This window comes from Ornithodoros turicata, chromosome 1, assembly GCF_037126465.1.
Source record: "Ornithodoros turicata isolate Travis chromosome 1, ASM3712646v1, whole genome shotgun sequence".
Lineage (NCBI taxonomy): Eukaryota > Metazoa > Arthropoda > Arachnida > Ixodida > Argasidae > Ornithodoros > Ornithodoros turicata.
The window spans coordinates 73,984,780-73,999,675 of NC_088201.1; the positions used below are offsets into that span (position 1 = coordinate 73,984,780).

The 14,896-nt window shown below is 45.2% G+C and overlaps 1 protein-coding gene across 1 annotated transcript; it reads right to left on the reverse strand.

Moving 5' to 3' along the window:
* Positions 1 to 13,568: 13,568 nt before the first annotated feature.
* LOC135372368 (uncharacterized protein K02A2.6-like) lies at positions 13,569 to 14,513 on the reverse strand. Its single transcript, XM_064606001.1, has one exon. The coding sequence runs from the start codon at positions 14,511 to 14,513 to the stop codon at positions 13,569 to 13,571; it is 945 nt and encodes a 314-aa protein (XP_064462071.1).
* Between the last annotated feature and the right edge of the window lie 383 nt (positions 14,514 to 14,896).

The following is a 14,896-nucleotide window of genomic DNA, read 5'->3' on the forward strand; positions in this document are numbered from 1 at the left end:
ATCGAAGGCATGCCGCAAGTGATCGAGCAGCACGGAAGGCTGGAGTTCTCGTTCTTGTGGTGTGAGGAACTCAGCGGGAAGGCGCAAGGGGCAGCCGTAGACGAGCTGGGCGGAGCTGCAGCTGAGGTCCGGTTTGTAGGCGGCACGGATGCCCAGAAGCACCAGTGGCAAAATGGCTGTCCAGTGAGAGCGGTGATCATGGGCCATCAAGGCGGCTTTCAGATGACGGTGGAGCCTTTCGACCAGGCCATTCGATGCAGGATGATATGATGTTGTTCTGATGCGAGATGCGCCAAGCAGGTTAGTGAAAGCCGTGAATAGCCTGCTTTCGAACTGCGGGCCCCTGTCAGTAGATATACGAGACGGCACTCCAAAGCGGGAAATCCAGGTGGAAAGGAAAGTGGAGGCAATGGTCTCAGCTGTGGTGTCCCTGATAGGTGTTGCCTCAGGCCATCGGGTATACCTATCGACGATGGTTAGCAGGTACCGGAAACCGTCGGAAGGAGGCAGGGGGCCGACAATGTCCATATGAAGAGAGTCGAAACGGGCGTCTGGCAGGGCAAACTTGCTGAGCGGGGTGATGGTATGCCGCTGTATTTTGCATCGCTGGCATGGAAGGCAGGCTCGGACCCATAAACGGATGTCTGCGTTCATTGAAGGCCAGACATAACGTTCTGCTATGAGCTTCTGAGACGCTCTGGCGCCAGGATGAGAGAGGTCGTGAAGGGCGGCAAAAACTGCGCGGCGGAGCTCTGATGGGACGAACGGTCTGGAACGGCCGGTAGAAGTGTCGCAGCAGAGGCTTAAACCCGTGCCTGGCAGGGGAAAATCCTCAAACTGGAGAGACGGTGAATGGTTGGTGCGGAGCAGAGGAAGTTCTTTGTCTGCATTCTGCGCGACAGCTAGAGCTTCGGGAGAAATGGATGTTGACGGAGCAGACAGGGGAGCGATGCGGCTGGGTCACCAGTGTGGGAAACCTAAGTGGAATAATCCCAAGACGGTAGCGGGGAAGGCTGTTTATTGCGTGGCCGCCGGAGCCAGACTGACTAGTCTCATGGCGGCCAAAACCGTCGAAGAATATCAAAGCTCGCGCCTTGCGATGTGCTGCTGGTGGCGCATCAACTTCATCTTCTGCTGCGTGTCGCTACAGGTTCCTCACCGTACTTCGAACTTGTATCAGTTCCTCAACTACTTTTGATTGTACTCTCACCTTTTGCTTATTTTGTCTCAGGAAGCATTCTGGTATAGGAAGTTCAAGCGTCATCCAGACAATGTCACGCTTAGAGACAAGTTTAAGCATTTACGTAATCGGGCTGCAAAGTTGACCCGCAATCTGAAGCAAAAATACTATTCTGAGAGGCTGTTGAATTGTCATGGTGACTCACGGAAAGTGTGGTCTGTAATCAATGCAATCACGAAATCCCATGAACAGAAAAAGATCCTGCCTAACGTAGGAGAGTCAACAAAAAATTTGTGTGAAACATTCAATAGATACTTTGTTTCGATAGGGCAAGAACTCGCCTCTGGCGCGTCGATCCATGTTCTTGATTCTCCAACGTCTTTCATTAGGGAATCCGTTCCGAATTCCTTTTTTATAATGCCTTTCACTGTTCCGGACATTATCGCAACGATACGCGGCATGAAAAAGAACGTTGCTATTGGTCATGACAATATTTCTGTACGTGCTCTCAAGACGTGTGCTGATGTTTTGGCTGCTCCACTGTGCCATATTTTTAATCATGCATGTGGCACAGGACTGTATCCGGACACTCTAAAAATTGCGCGGGTTGTACCTATTTACAAGTCAGGTGACAAGAATTTGGTCGAAAATTACAGGCCTATTTCAGTTCTTAGTACTATCAATACTCTTTTTGAAAAACTACTGTGTAAACAGATTTCCTCATTTTTGAAAAAATATAATGTACTGAGTTGCTCTCAACATGGATTTCGAACTGGAATGTCCACCGCTACAGCTGTACATGCCGTCACCCATGGAATCAATCAGGCTTTAAATGAATCTCATGTTGCTGTTGGCCTGTTTGCCGATTTGCGCAAAGCTTTTGATACTGTCGATCATCACATTTTGCTACAAAAGCTCTATTGTTATGGTTTTCGTGGAGATATCTGGAATCTGCTGAAGAATTACTTGTCGTCTCGTAGAATGTTTACTCGGATCGATGGCGAATCGTCTATGTCTTTGCCTGTATGTACGGGTATACCCCAAGGTTCTGTCTTGGGTCCTGTGTTATTTTCGATTTATGTGAACGATCTTCCATCGGTTTCCGACAGGCTTTCGACTTTCATGTATGCGGACGACACGTGTTTCCTCTTCAGCTCTCCAGATATTTCCGAAATTGCGCCGACCGTGTCCCATGAGGCAAACAAGATTGCTCATTGGTTTGCTATTAACCGTCTCACGTTGAATCTGTCTAAGACAAAGTTTCTTGTCTTCGGCAAGCCTTCTGCCAAATATGTCAAAATGAGCATCTCAATTCATAACAATGTTATAGAACAAGTACATGTTATTAATTACCTAGGCGTGACCTTAGATTCTCAGCTCACGTGGAAACCACACATTCATAAAGTTGCTAAGAATATTTCCAAGTCCTGTCACATTTTATTCCTTGCCCGTCAATATTTTCCACTACATGTTTTACGTCAATTGTACCTCTCATTTGTGCAGTGTCATCTAATTTATTGTGCCACTTCTTGGGGTACTGCATTCCCAACATATCTGGAACGTCTGTTCAGGCTTCAGAAGAGAGCTATAAGATTAATTACTTGTTCTGGCAGTAGAACTTCCTGTATTGAGTTTTTTAATTCTCTGAATATTCTCCCACTGCCTGATCTTATTCGAGAGCGTCGTGCCTTACTTGTAGAGTCAATTGTAAAGAATAACGTTCCTTTTAATAACAACATATTTAAAAAATGTCCAAGAGGTAACCGAAGCATCATGTCGAATGACTTTATGTTATATCGGCCAAAAAATATGTATGGTACCAGATTGACAGTGTGTTTTGGGCCGCGACTCTGGAACTCTATGCCTCTTGAGGTTAAAAACAGCCAGTCATTCCGCAACATGCTACGACGATACCTTATGGACACTTCAGCCTATTTGAACCCAGGAATGTAACTGTTTGTTGCATTATTTATCTCACCTGTTTTTCTGTTCCATTTACCCCGCGGGGCATGAGCCTGTACTAGCGAAAGCTATTGGACACGCCCCACGGTTTTTCTTGTTCTTTGTTTCCTAGTGATGATGACAATAAAGTTCGTTCGTTCGTTCAAATCTGGATTTGTGAACAGCAAATGTTTCTAAAAAGAATGTTCAGACAACGAGGAATTCATAAATCGATGGCTTGAATGAGTAGAAGGATACAGTTGGCTTCTCCGCAAACTGTTCATAAAGTGAGGGAATTCACAAATCAAACGTTCAGAAAACGAGGGTTGACTGCATGTAATTCATTTACTTCTAGGAGGCGTCTTTACCATGAAATAATGACATTCAAACAGCATAATCTGCATTACTCTCATTCATCTTTGGAATGGGGTCACGTCACAATGTTCAAACACATATCAAGACCGCGTTCGAGGTGCTGGAGGTGGTGGTAGATTTCACTCTCCCAGCCAATGACGAGCCCTACTGAGACAAGCTGCAGCTCGCAGAGAAACCAAATGTGGGAACATCGTGGTGAACCCTCGGAGCAATACTGCACTGAAAACATAGCGGGCACATTGATGCAACATTGCAGGCTTTTGGTACCATTTGGTCTGGCTACCCTGGGACTGAAAGTAGAAAAATATTTATGCTTGACCTCACTTCCCAATGTTACAACAAGATCAATATATAAGCGTACCACATTTGAATGGCTGATGGTGCAAAACATCAACATGACTTGTGGCTATTGTTGGCAGGGCATCGCATGGGTGGGGTGAGGAGCATGAACATGAAAGAGTGTGGTGATATTCTATCGGTCTGTATCCATTATTTACCTTTTTGCAACAATTTTTGGAAAACTCAGCCTTGGCAACGTATCACAATGCATTAAGAGTACACCTTTTATTCATTTTTATTGGCAATGAGTGGAAAAGACCAATAAGAATCTGGGGGGGTCACCTCTGATGTATCAGGAAGCAGCCTATATTGTTATCGGAATTTAGAAATGGTGGAAAGAAACCAGTCATCGGTACCGTACTGGACCAATAAGAAAGCACCCTGGAATGGTATACCAGTAAGCAGCCAGGGCTTGCTCTAGATCTAGCCTTAAAGGGGGCTAGAAAATGTGGAGAGGGCTGCTAAGCCTAAAAAGTTGTTGTTACTGGACTCAGCTCTATACTACTTACATCACCTCAGTGTTCACACATGCTCAGGCAGGACATCCTCCTCCCATACATAGTTACCTAAAGAATTCATCAATTTTAGGAAGATCATTGATATACACTAAAATGAAAAGTGGACCTAATATTGAGCCCTGGGGAACTCCGATATTAGAAATTACAGGAGGTGAAAAACATATTTATTTCACGATGTGTATTCGGTTACATAAATAACTTTCGATAAATCTTAAGTGCAGGACCGGTTATCCCGTAGTTGTCTAACTTATCTAACACGATCCTATGATTTACGCAGTCAAAGGCCTTGGGGAATTCAAGAAATAAGTAAATAGTTATACCGCCTGTATCTAGTGATCGTTTTATTCATTCAGTGGAGGTTAATAAAGCTGTGTCTGTCGACGATCCGCTGCGAAAACCAAACTGGGCTCTACATAGTATGTGGAATTTGTTTATACAATCGGTTAGTCTATTATACAACAATGGCGTTCATGGCTTTTTCACGGAACATGCTAGAGGGGATCACATGGAACATGAAAGATCTGTCCTTTCTAACAACGTGGTTTGATTGGATGCGATATGTTTCCTGGCCAAATTATGCAAAAATGATTTAGGAATTCCGAAGGCCACGTCCAGCGGGCCACGGATTTTGATGATGCACTTGTCAGTATTGGTACTCGGTAGGTTTTTTGTTGAAGGGATGCATGATGAAACTTTGGTGAGAAGAAGGCCAAAAAGTTCCGGGACCACGAACTTTATGCCCAAGGCAAGGCGTATGACGTTTATGTTGGCGTCGATGCTGACTAAATTAGTCACCCAGTCTACATACGTTGGAACCTCGTGGATGGATGATTAACTTGGACACAATAGATTTGGGACGGGGCTTGCATTGGTGTATAACGTTGAGCAAAGAGCGAGGAAAGCGAGCAAGCGAGCTGGTGTAACATTGGTTGTGGTGAACTTGTAGCTAACATTTTGTTGAGTATGAGGAGACACAAAGACAGGAGAGACGAAAGGACGAACTCAAACTAGCAAAATGAAATGTTTATTCATTTTGCTAGTACACAGGAAGCACCCTGGTGCACAGGAAGCACCCTATAGAGTGGTTGCTGTGCAATAAAAGGTTACGTGCCAGGTTAGAATGCGCCAGGTTTATGAACGGCTGGCTAGTGCAAAGCTGGTTACGGATTATTTTGCTAGCGCCCAAAATGACGCTGGTTGCGTCAACCTTTAGACGGTGCCTTAGACTGTGATGTTAGTCTAAATGGAGACACAGTCCGAGCATGTACGCAGGTATCTGTTCAGTTCAGAAAACCGTATTGTTTTCCTGATATTCCATCATTCATACATCGTCCAGTTTGTACAATGTAACATAGGCCACACTTAAGAGCAATGCTATACACTACTGTCCATGTCCAAATGACGACATCGTCGTAGCAACTACGCAGGTGACTCTGTAGTACAGAAAATCCCTCATACCGAAGGAAATGTTAGAGAAGTTCATTACACCAGAGCGCTTCCCTAATGCTCCGTTGCTTAACCTATTGACAACACTATCTTTTAAGGTAGCAACGATTCTCAACATTCTCAACCAACAAACAAACCTGGCTAACCAAATCAACCAACAAACATTATTTAATTGTTGTTCAGACATTCTGTCGGTGTACAATACGCCAAGCACTCTATAATCCGCAGCCCATGGTATACTTATCTGGGTTCGCGTACAGTGATGTAAGAAACCTGTTTCATGATTTTCTCTAAATTTCGGGCAGCAACTTATATGATAATCTACACATCCCAAGCGGCACAATGTACTGTTGAATGTCATATACGAGTAACAACATAAGTTGTTACTCGTATGACATTCAACAGGGTTCAAGCAATTCTGATGCATATCTAATTATGTGCGTCAGCAACAACTGCGTAAGAATCAAGTTGAGGTCAGACTTCGTTCGCGAACATTCTTCATGCATCACATTACAAGTCGTCGAAACGCTAGCGTTGCTGGTCATATTCATATCGTAAATTTTAAAGGTTCTAAACGATTCTAAAAGTTCGTGTTGTGTTTCTAGTGCGTTTTGTGTTTCTAGTAACACATGAACCTTAAAGGGACTATCGCATCCGGAGACATGGGTAGGGAATGGTTACGAGAATGCTTGGCATCATTCGACAATTCATTTCAGCAATTATCTTGGCTGGAAAATGTTCCTGTGATAAATAAACGAGTTTTTTCGATCAGCGAAACATCGGATGACGTCATTGTGACGAAGGCTTCAACAGGACCAATGCGAGGTCGGCGCACCGCCGGCGTCGCTTCCCCCATTTCCTCTCGGAGATATCGTCTGCTTTGTACATATGGCGTCGTGCATGTCTCTGTGTATGAAACAACCAATTTCCTCGAAAGTGCTGTGAGTTTCGCTCAGTGGTGAAATTGCAACATGTCTTCGAGTTCGGGAACGCGTTGTAATGTTCCTGGCTGTAAAAAATCGTCTGGTGCGAACCCAGAATTGACATTTCATGGGGCCAAGGACAGGGACACTAAACGAAAGTGGGAAGCAGCAATCGCCGGCAGTCTTCCTGTCGTGGCAGAGGAACTGCACGTTCGGCACGTTTGTTCCTCGCATTTTTCCGACGAGGCATACGTGGAGTCGGACTTATTGCAATTCCGTATGGGACTGTCAGCAAAATGAAAGAGACTAAAGCCCGATGCTGTGCCCACATTGTCCGATGAGCAAATGGAAACCACCGACATGCCGGATGAGCAGGTAAGCATTTGTTTTCAATTCATTTCGAATGAAGCCCTACAAAAGTGTGGTGTACTGATATAATAGGTCACGAAGTGGCTCCAGGTAGGCGATCGATATCTAGCTGACTCAATGTAAACACACTACACTCGGAGTGTAATCACGTACAATAAAGGGGAGAGTACATCCTACCAGATGTTGATTGTGCTGTTCGGCGTATATAACAAAAAATACGTGGGAAGTACCTTCTTTCACGCTCTATCCGCCGATTTCAGCCATTTATTTCTGCAAATGCGCGCCAGAAAAAGTACACATGAAACACCGCTACCGGCAGTGATGTACCAGACACTCCTGGCCCCCACCAGCACCCTACGTATTTTTTGGCGACATCCCTCTATAACTTGCATTATTCAAATTCACTGTTTCTCCTGTGTCTTTCTTTGCTCATGTAACCCAGCATTTTTGTGAACTAGCAACGTCATTTTTGTGAGCTAGTGAGAGCAAAGGAGGCAGCTTTCCAACAGAATAACAATTAGGCATTACAGTTTTATGCATCATGTGTCACATCAGGTGCTCAATTTCTGTCACAGGTGGAGAGAAGCAGCTTGATGGAATCTGCTTCAGGTGAGTACAAGAAACTTCCATTAGGAAAGTCCGTGTTGTACGGTTAATGAAATGTGAATTCTGATTTACACTGAATGTTCATGTTGTGAAACCGGCAGCTTATGCAGGAGTATCAGCCTCTACAAGTGATGCAAGTGGGAGTTCAGTTCTGCAGCACATGACAGCCACATCATCAGATGATGGTATGGTTTCCAGTTCACCTATCACACAGCTCAAACAATAAGACTGTAAATTATGTACCAAAAAAGAACTGTAAAAACAGACATGGTGGTGGCAGAGTTTTGCATGAGGGTGACACTCTAGCATCCAATATAGGGTACACATGTTTTGAAAGGTGGATGCAAATAGTCCACCACCCATCTAGCAAGTCACGTTTTGCACTCAGTCCGATGAAAAAATGTGCCACACCTGTGTTCTATAAACTTTTGTCCAGCACTAAAGTGTAGCTGAGCCTACAGCTATGCAGCTTGTCTCATGAAAATACAGTAATCAATAATCTATTCATGATTACAATATATAATACAATACATATACTGACAATATATATATACATACTATGTGTTTGCTTATTTTTTTAAGTTCTCGTCCTGGATGAGCTGCCTCTTCAGCCTTTGGTTCCATACCAGACTGTCAGCCAATACGGTTTTTGGTACACTTTGGTGCCACAGAAACAACACTTGAAGGGCGGAAAGACGGCAAATAAGAAAACACAGACAGCTGTTCCCACTGCAACACTTGGTAATTATGCTTCAAAATGTATTGTGCTTCACAAATACGTTTGTGTTTGTTATGCAGTGCAACAACACGTAATGAATACTTTGGTTGCTTCCGTCATATTGCCTAACTGGTCAAGTGGAGAATTACGTCATGAGGATAGGAAGTTATAAGCCAAAACACTGTTGCACTTATTATAAAGAAGCAGTAGTGACATTGCACCAAATTAACTGCTGTGTAAGCTTTCAAAGAACTTTGTGAGAAACATTAGCTCAACATGCATTCGTTTCATCCTTTTTTAACCATGTATGTTTTTCACATGTGTGTATGCAGCCACTCAAACAGACATCCTCATGCCAAGCAGGGGAACTCAGGCAGTTATAACCTTCCTACCCACTGGTGCACTCTCCTTTACATCCTCACAAGTTGCAGCAGAGTGTCCAGAAAGCAGTGCAGACAAAAGCGCAGCTCTTTCTGCAACAGAGGCTTTGCTGCCACATGATGACGCAGCACAGCTTTGCGTTGTCCCACTGGAGCATGCTAGCCTTTCGACGTCACCGCCTGGTGGCCGTACCTCTCCTCCAGTGCCTGTGGACTTGGACACGACGGATGTGTCCACATGGTATGGGCAGTATTTTCTTTTTCAACATGTATTCAGCTTTGTTGTTATTTCTGGGAACTTTGTTTGGATTGGTGTACATAAAAATGACAATGTGGCATTGTTTCAGTAGAGATGAAAAGCACTTGTGATGAAGGCAAATTAATCTGTTTCTCTTGTGCGTACAGCCCACCCGACCCAAAGGATGTGACATTTCAGTTGTCTGAAACCGCAGAAAGCTCAGACACTGAAGAGTAAGCTTGAGATCATGAGGTAAATAGAAACTTTGAGAATTTGTTTTCTTTTCTTGCAGTGATGGAGACAAGATGTTGCAACCACAAGGGCTTTCAAAATCTCGTAGGCATAAAATGTAAGTGAAATATTTTGAAATATTTCACAAAGCTTGTTCAAGACGCTGGGTGCATAATAATGTAAGAATTAAAAATCTTGGTTGGCTTTCCAGACCAAATCCAGATGAGCGATTTTTCCTGGTGGCAGAATCCAGTTTGCAAGAGCTGCTATCCCAGTGCCCCTACTGTGGGAACGATGGTGTTGACATCAACATCACAACAAGGGGGACATGCTTGAAAGCTGTCATGCATTGCAAGTGTGGGGGGGAACGGTCTTGGCACAGCCAACCTTGGCTGGGGGGCCGACCACTGGGGAACGTCCTGGTCTGCTCTGCAATCCTCTTCTCAGCTGTGAACATCTCAAAAGCTTTTAGGATGTTTGAGCTTATGAAGATAGCTGCATACACTTTTCTGAACTGTGTTGCTGATTCAAATGAACTGCTTTTTTTTTTAATTCCTTCTGTGGCTATTAATAGCATCTAATGAACCATATGCGCACCTGTGTGACTTTTATTGGCATTCCAGTTACAGTTTCAGCGCACAGAGGACACACTAAGGATTCAAGAATATGGTGGTATCGGGCTCCGATATGCATATGATGGTAAGTTTTTTTATCTTTGTCTTAAATTTTTGTTTTTACTTTTTTCAGCACATCGAGCTCGCACTGTTCATATGGAAGAAAAGAACCTGTTACCACCCTGTCAACATGAACCATAATGCCAGCTCCCTACATACCAACTGAAAATATAGTAAGAATGAGGAAATAAAATGTACTAAATATAACCAGTTCTTGTTTGAAATGTTTACTATATGTATCAGGTTCAGAAAGCTTCCATATACACAAAACTGTGGCAATACACACACCGGCAATAACTCTACCCTCCATTTAGAAATAAAGCATAAATCCAGGCTAAAGGAAAAAGAGAATAAGTTTTTTTTTTCTTTGTAAACATAGGTGAAAAACATCGTACAAAAGAAACCCCGCTATGGTGAAGCTGGATAGACTATTCAAAATGTGTATTGCACCAGTACTTGTTCTCATTGTGGTTTGTACTTCCAAATGATTCTCAATGAAAATTGTTTACACATTCCAGTATGCGACCTAAGTCTGTACACTGCTCTTGAAGTGAAACAAAGGGTCCAAACCTTCGGAACTGTGCATGCACATATATGACGTACAGTATGACCTGCTCAATAATTTGTGACTTCGCTCTGCAACATTTCTTCACCATATGTGGTTATGGAAAGCAAACATCATGGAGGTGAAAGATGGAAGTCACTGAAAAGGTTAGCCAGCTGTAGGACTCAAACCCACATCTTCTGGATTACTGTGACTGGTTTGTCCCTTCAGATGACGCACCCTGGAAGTCGCTGAGAAGGCGTGTTAACTTAGCTCAATTGGTAGAGCCCTGGACCGGTAATCCAGAAGATTAGGGTTCGAGTCCTACAGCTGGCTAACCTTTTCAGTGACTTCCATCTTTCATCGTTAATTTCTTAGGCAACTTGAGGCTTTGCATGTGATTGTCCCTTCCATGTTGTTCCAGCCTCAGAACATCAGTCCTCTCTTGATCATGGAGGTTTTGATTGTGTACACAGTTACATCTTCTAATAGCAAAGCACCTTACATGCGCAAATAACAATGACATTGATGAGTCCTAAAATGCAAGCGTATATAATGAAAGCTCTAACGTGTCCAGAAATTATATTTAAAGCGAGCGATAAAAGAGAAACGAGCGCTACTTTTCAGCTACTTCACTAAGAAACAGGTAATCCTTCACTAGTACCACTATCAGCTCCAGTTTCTTAGTGAGGCAGCTGAAAAGTAGCACACGTTTTAGATAAAACCTCTGGACACGTTAGAGCAAACACCTTGCCGCACGAGTTGAATTTGAAAGGTGTTATGAAAAGTGAAGTATGTTACAATATATGCCACATGGGAGATATGCCTGGTGTTACTCGAAGTATCCAGTATATGAAATTGACGGGAACAACGTCCTGATTCTTCGCACAGCACATCCTGGAATCTGCCTTCGGTTTCTTATCCCAAGGTATCCATGAATCCAGGTTGTGAACGAGCAATACGCGGTGTATCGGAGTCGTCTGTGTGAAACAATAATAAAGGAGACAAAATATTGATTTGCTTGACTAAGAGCAGCAAACTTTTAGTAACACGCATCCATTTGCTCGAAACGAAAGTAGTACGAAATCACGACATTTACGACGTACGAGAAATTTTAGACACTACCTATTGTCAGATGGCTCGAGAACACGCATGCGACGGTCATCACGGCAAAACACTGGTGCATAAACAACCAGGAGCTCCCTCCGTAGACAAATGTCATTGAAGAGTGGGTAATCGGTGATACAATTGACCCCGGCACCCTCACAGACAGCCGACACCCGATCAACAGAACTGCAGCACCGTCGGTCTTCGGGTTCCACTGGACTGCAGCGAGTGCAGAGGCATCTGTCATTTCCAAGTGGACAAATGTCAAAATGCTTAACAGTGCACAATCATCATGAGATATGATATGATCGGGATATGGCGTACCTGAAAGTGTCGTCGCTATCGGACGGCTCGTTTTCACTCGCTGCACCTTCACCTGCAGCACGACCTGCAGCAGGGTCAAGTGGTAGAGGGTCTGTGGAATAAGGGTCGTCATCGAGCACAATTTCTTCGGAGCTGTAGTCCTCAGAATCGCTCGGAAGCGACGCGACGTCACTTTCGTATTCCGACGATTCCGACATTACGCTTGGTGTCTGCTGGCCGCCTCGCATCCAGATGCCCCGCGGCCCCACCGATCAGCTGTGCGGGGAGAAGCGCTCTCATTGGCGCCGTTGAGCGTGACGTTATCAAGGCGTTGTGGAGAGACGGTGGAGAGGGACCTCATTATGCGTCGTCTGCTCTCTCGATGTATTTCATTAGATTGCTCAGCATATACGCGACCTATTCACTTGGGGTTTTCGCTGCCCTTGTCAGAGGTCACTGAGAAATATTGTGGTACTGAAGTTTCAGAATCGACCGAGATGGATGCGATAGTCCCTTTAAAGTGGGACTCTGCAACAAAATCACCGAAACGGTTGTGGTATATCCGTAATCTTGAGATCTGAGCAGATTTTACTCAAATCAATTATTACGAAGCCGCTTCGCCTCTGTGAAGCGAGAGACCGCTGAGAGCAGCACACCGCTGACATCATCCACCAAAAGAGAAAGAATGCAGGCTTGCGAGCAGAGGACAATGCTGGGTGACATCACGGAATCCTCCTCTGGACGACCGCCGTTGTATGGAGCTCTGTTTTCTGCTCTTCGCATTTCGGTTTCGCTTTGCTATTGTCATTACTTACGAATTAATTACTCGCGCAAAATGAATGCGAATGCTGTATTAGGTAGAGAGAAGATGTTTCGTGTTCGGTATGAAACTCACCTATTTTTTTTTGAATCCTTGCGATGTCTCCCTTTAGTGCCGGCTCGCATGGTGCGTGCTCCTGTGAATATCGCGCTACGACAAATTTTGCATGGCTACACACCATAAAAAAATATGCCTGCCAAACCGCATGGGGCGCAAATATAGCTGCAGCGTGCACAGCGGATTTGACTCGCTGCGCCGCGATTGGTTGCTATGGACGCCCGTGATATAACTGCTGCGTGAAATATCAAACTTACTCTGATGTACAGAATCACTCGCTTCGAGCAGCTGTGACGCACAAAATTTCGCGCTGGGCGTGAAAACTCAGCTTTTACGCAGTGAAAACCACCACCATGCGTGCTGGCCTTCATATGATTTCGCGCAATAGGCATGATGGCGCCGAGCAAGGGTGCTTGCGGTGGCTTCTCCAACCCAGTTTGCGGTTGACTACAATTTATCGCGTGTTCCGGCACAATGCTTTCACTACAAATGCGTCGGACTTCGCGAAGCACCTGCGACAAAGGCGATGATATGTTGTCTTCAGACTATCACTCATCATAACCATGTTGGATGTTATACGTAGTCTTGGCGTATTCTTAGATAACACTCTACAGTTTCGTCGGCATATGTCCCCCAAGCAGCACAATGTACTGAAAGTCGGGTGCAATGGGGGTGGGCGGTATGCGTCCTGTCAGTGTTCTTTAGTGTAAGAGACCAAACCAGTCGGTCCGAGAGCATCCCCAAAACTGGAGAACGATTTATTCTCACGCGCCTCTGTCGTTCTCCTCCACGTAGGGCACTACATAGGCCCGGGGGTGTTTTGACCATGCCTCCTGGGATGGTATTCGAAAACGTTGCCGATGGTGGCTAGACGGTAGTGGCCACTGGGGTGAATATACGCGATCGTTTTCAGGACGCCCTGCTTGTGTGCTGTCTGGAGTACTTTCACGGGACCTACTAAGGCTTGTGTGGCGCCAAAAGTCGCGCCAGATAGTCCCGTCCGCACAGTGACGAGGTCCCCAACCTGAATGTCCGGAAGACGTGTGTTGTGTCGTCTATCGAAGTGTTTCTTCATCGACCTTCTATAGTGACTCTGCTGCTCGTGCGTGCTCCGCATCTCCCGTAGGTGGAGGTCGTCGGCTATCCCGAGTTCCGAGTCAGCGGCCACGAGGGGTGACTCCCCATGCAATGCGAAGTGAGGGGAGCAACCAATCCCTTTGTTGTGAGATCGGTTGTGATGATGTGTGGCAGCCTCGAGGCACGAACGCCACCGATGCGGGAAGTCTGGATATAGGTGAAGAAACTGCTTGATGTCCCGTATGGCTCGCTCAGCTAAACCGTTTGCTGCAGGGTGATAGGGTGCAGTGAGCTTAACACGGATTCGCCTTTGTTGGCACCAGGTCTCGAGCCGTTTGCTTGCGAAAGCTGGGCCGTTGTCGCAAATGATGACTTTAGTCTGTGCAAACATTTCCCTTTCAAGAAGGGCAATTACACTGTTCGTATCCTCGCGACCCGGTCGGGTGGCAACCATGCGAGTGCATTGATCTATGGCTAGTAGGAAAGCTTGAGTTTTCTTAACGCCCTCAGCCTTCTTCTTCAACTCCGCAAAGTCTAGGTGGACTACCTCAAAGGGTGTACTCGAATGTTCAGGCAAGATCATCTGATCTGTTCGCTGGTGATACTTGATCTTGTACCTTTGGCACTTGTCACATGACCGTACATATTCCGTAACGTCATTCTTCATTCCGGGCCACGTGAATCTTTTTGAAATTTTACGGTACGTACGCCACAGTCCATCATGGCCGCCTGAATGAGGGCTGTCATGGTAAAGGCGAAGAACTCTGGCGAAGGGTGTCTGGGACCTCGAAGCGATCCCCCTTTAGCATCAGAGGTTCAGTTCCTTCCCAAAGACGCGGATCATCAGCCGCGTTAACAGCTTGGAGGTCCAACCCCAGGCGCGACATAGCATCGGCATCTAGCAGGCTCTTCCCAGGCTTATACTGAACATCAATGTCGTGGTGTTGGAGTTCCGAGATCCACCTCGCCAGTCTACCTTTTGGGTCCGCGGATGTGATGAGGTGGGCGACTGGTTGAGCAATTGTGTTTCGGTCACAAATATGTTGTTTG